Source organism: Leucopleurus acutus (genome assembly GCF_964270905.1).
Source record: "Leucopleurus acutus genome assembly, chromosome: 13".
Taxonomy (NCBI): domain Eukaryota; kingdom Metazoa; phylum Chordata; class Mammalia; order Artiodactyla; family Delphinidae; genus Leucopleurus; species Leucopleurus acutus.
Genome location: NC_139155.1, coordinates 78,223,140 through 78,227,048, shown reverse-complemented (window position 1 = coordinate 78,227,048; position 3,909 = coordinate 78,223,140). Strand labels below are relative to the sequence as shown.

Here is a 3,909-nt window from a genome sequence, read left to right as displayed (position 1 = left end):
CCGACCCCGCCGACCCCTTAGCGTCGCCATTGCGCGTTAAATCGGGATCACTGCTAGAAACTAACCCCTGTAGGAAAGTAATCTTGACAAAGGAAGCAGACAAAAATAAGTTTCCTTCCGGAAAACCCCTTGTGAGGGTCTTTCGGGCGGAGGCGCGGTGTGCCGGGAACAGCCGAGACTAAGGGCCGACCCCCTAATCCTCTCCCCGCCTCCATCAAGGTTTCTAGCGGCGCTGTGGGCGTTTAAGGGTCTGGAGGCCTATCTCAGATGGGGGTGGGGTTGTGCGTCGGGTGTGCTCATATCCGCAGCCTACAGGTGCGGAGTCAGACCTGAAAGTAGGCAAGTTGGGTTGAATCCGGCCCTCTCATGAGATTTTGAATCGACCCACCTCCCCCAAACCAAACAATAGCTTCGGAACATTTTTTGAATAATGCAGCCGAATTCGATATCGGCTTCATCCAAAACGGCAAATAAGCCTGCCCCCCTCGCCAAATCGGAATTGGAGCTGAATTCAGGAAAAAGAGACGGAGAAAACCTCCCCCGGCGCTCCACGCCTCCGCGAGGGTCTCCCGCGACCCCTGAAGCCAGAGACCCAAGCGGCCGGTCGCCTTCAGGCGTCCCAGCGCCCCGCGCTCCTCTTCTCCCAACCCGCGCGCCCCCTCACTGCCGGCGCCGCTAGGGTTAAAAGTTACCTCTCGGTTTCTTCTGCCTGCACCCCCCCTCCCGGGGCCAGATGATGTAACCCCCCTCCCCGCGCCCTCCCCGCCCCCTCCACCATGTGACACTTTAATTAATAATAGCGCCGTCAGCACAACAAACGCACAACACAAGGAGAAACTTGGTGTCCAGGGGAGGCCCCCGGCGACTGGAGCGCGGCGGAGGCAGGCGCAGAGGCCGAGGCGGAGGAGGCGAGGGGCGGCCCGACGCGGGGAGGGAGCGAGGCGAGCGGTCATGTGCCCGTGCCCCCTGCACCGCGGCCGCGGCCCGCCGGCGGTGTGCGCCTGCAGCGCGGGCCGCCTGGGTCTGCGCTCGTCCGCCGCGCAGCTCACGGCCGCCCGGCTCAAGGCGCTCGGCGACGAGCTGCACCAGCGCACCATGTGGCGGCGCCGCGCGCGGAGCCGGAGGGCGCCGGCGCCCAGCGCGCTCCCCACCTACTGGCCCTGGCTGTGCGCGGCCGCGCAGGTGGCGGCGCTGGCGGCCTGGCTGCTCGGCAGGCGGAACTTGTAGGAACGCGGGGCTTCTTGGTGGGGCCGAAGCCGAGACCCAGCCGGAGCGAGCAACAGGTACGCTAGCGAGCGAGCGCCAGCGCGCGGTGTCTGGGGACTGGAGACTTGCGGCTGGCTTGGGAGCGGGAGAGCCTCAAGTTTGGCATTCTTCTCTTCCCATCTCCTTCTTCCTTCGCAAGGATCTCGGTCCCCCTCCTAGGCAGTCCCCATCTCTCCTTCCAAGTACCGGCTCCACCGTTTCTGCCCCTTCTCTCCGAGTCCTTAAGCGCATCTTGCCACTCTCTCCATCGGGGTGGCTTTGGGAGGACTTTAGCCTCCGTAAGCCCCACCAGCGGCTCAAGCAAACACACAGTGCAAGTAAAAACTGGGCTTGCTCTGAGAACAGTTATAGGCCAAGCCAAAGAATTATAATCTATCGCGGTTTCAAGACGAGCCCTCAGTCCTCTTTCAGACGCCTGCCACTCCAGAGTCGCCACCGTTTCCATCACCGCCGCTCCAGACCCCCTTCTCCTTAAGTGTCACTTCTCCAGTTTCTGTTGCCCGTCTCCCGGCGCCCCGAGCACTTCTCGCGACTTCCTCCCCTTCCTGGTTTCTGGCCGGCTCCGTCTTTCTCCCTGCCTAAAACTTTGCAGTTTTTCTCCGCTCTGGCAACTTCTTCTCCCCTCCAGCGAGGTGTCCCGTTTGAGGAGCTTGGCCTCCTCTTCACCAAACGGAGGAACTGAGATGAAGGAGATGCCCCCAAGTGAGCTGGGATCGGAGGCTCTCAGGGAAACTCCAAGGGGAAGCCTTAATGAAAGAGCATCAGCTGAGCTCTATCTGGGTGCTAGGCCTTGTTGAGGGAGGAGGTGTTTGAGAGCCTGCAGTATGCTAGGCACTGCGCGGCGGGGGTGGGGAGTGAGTATGGAGCTAGTGTGTCTGGTACCAGTAGGAGAAAGGTACTGAGCACCTACTGTGCGCTAGGCCCTTGGGATTGGGGAATTACTGAGCACCAGCTGTGCGCCTGGCACTGTGCTAGGCGCTTTAGGGGAGCAAACGTGTAAGGATCGTCTTTTCAGATTCTGGAATAGAGAGGAGAGCTGCAGTGAGTGCGAGTGGAGAGAATCAGGCTGAGCTTACCAAAGGTGGGTCTAGGGCCGGAAGGTGAAGGTCGAAGGTGAGAAAGCCAGCCTCGGGATGCCATGGCCCACAGAAACCGAGCTCTCGGGTCGCGCGGCTGAGCCCCGCGGTGCGCCAACACCCTGGGAAGCTGGCGCGGCGCCCGCAGGGAGAGGCGGCAGCCGGAGCGTGGGGGGTGGCAGCGCCCGGGGAGATGCGGGGGTGCGCGGGGTGTGAGCCGGGAGCGCGGGCGACAGATGTCTCGTGGGCCGGCGCAGCCCGGGCGCTGGCGAAGAGAGGTGCGCGCTTCGGGACGCTCTCTGCCCGGCTCGGAGGTCACATCCGATTCTCCTCCTCCTGGAGGAGAGGCCCGGGGCTGCCCTCGACCGCAGAAGCCCAGGCTGGGGCCGCCGAATCCTAGAGGCAGGAACAGAATTTTGGATGGGGCACGGGGAGGTGGGGCAGAAAAAGGGAGCCAAGCAAGAGACGCGAAGCCCAAAGTGTGTAATTTAGGGAAAGGCGGAATGAAGGTGGGAAAGGAAGCAAAGAAAAAACGGGCGGCGAGACGAGGAAAGAAAGGCGGGGGAGCTGGAGAAAGAGAGAGTTCCTGGAGAACAAGATAGTGGGAACGTGGATTAGAAAGATGGGAAGCGAGGGGAATCCAGTAGAAAGGGCGAGGAGGGCTAGGACACCGCTTCCTCCAGTCTTGGAGACCAGGCGAGGCTGGGGAGGCGCTGCCTTCTCGGGACTAGACGGTGCAGGATGCTGGGCGTCCCACCTAGGGGGCGGAGAGCGCCCACCAGAGCCCGACTGGCGCGCGTCGGGGCCGGGGGTGCTCCCGGGGCCCTCAGGAGGAGGCTGCTACCTGGAGGTGGCCCGAAACCTCCGCGAGGGCGCGCGGGGCGAACGCAGCGCGTCTCTCTGAGCTCGGGCGCGAGGAAGGACCCACGCGACAAGGAAGGGGGACGGGAAGGAGTTTTCGCCGGTGCGGCGTCAGCGGATAATTGTCGTCGCAGAGTTTATTTCCCCTTCCTGACTCTGCATCAGCCCCAGAGCCCCGTGCTACGTCCCGACTCCAGGCCACCTCCTCAGCATACCCCTGGGTTCTCCTCCATCCTGCTGTGTCCCGTCCGGGCGTCCCCAGCAGGCACACCCTCTAGGGTCCTCCCGCCTCGGGTGCCCTGACCCCAGGATGCCCGGCACGGCTTTCCTGCCGCGCTGCACCTCACTCCCTCGGATCGCCGGTAGAATGGTATTGAACAGAATGTATACCACTACCATCCCGGGCTTCGCCTTGCTGGGTCTCCCAGGCTCGGCCCCTATCACAAGGACTTGGCTTCTCTCGCTGCTACCTCCACCTCGGGGCTTTCTTGTGCTTTGGGCCTAACCGGGGGAAACCCATCTTTCCCCAGCCTTCGGTAAGTTAGCAAGACGTGAAAGGAAATCCCCTGGAGAAAGACAGTTTGTTGAGTTGTGTGTGGTCCTCTCCACATTTCCTACCCCAGAAGAGAAATGGGAATGCTCACAGCGTGCCTTATTGGTTTCAGGGAGGCCTGAATCAGCCATCTAGAGCAGACCATTCTCTTAG

The 3,909-nt window shown here is 62.3% G+C and overlaps 1 protein-coding gene across 1 annotated transcript; it reads left to right on the top strand.

Annotated features, from left to right (window-relative positions):
* Positions 1 to 951: 951 nt before the first annotated feature.
* Positions 952 to 1,227, top strand: HRK (harakiri, BCL2 interacting protein; the record flags this gene model as incomplete). The annotated part of the gene is made up of 1 exon (XM_082852878.1): positions 952 to 1,227. The coding sequence occupies one exon, from the start codon at positions 952 to 954 to the stop codon at positions 1,225 to 1,227; it is 276 nt and encodes a 91-aa protein (XP_082709004.1).
* Positions 1,228 to 3,909: the final 2,682 nt, after the last annotated feature.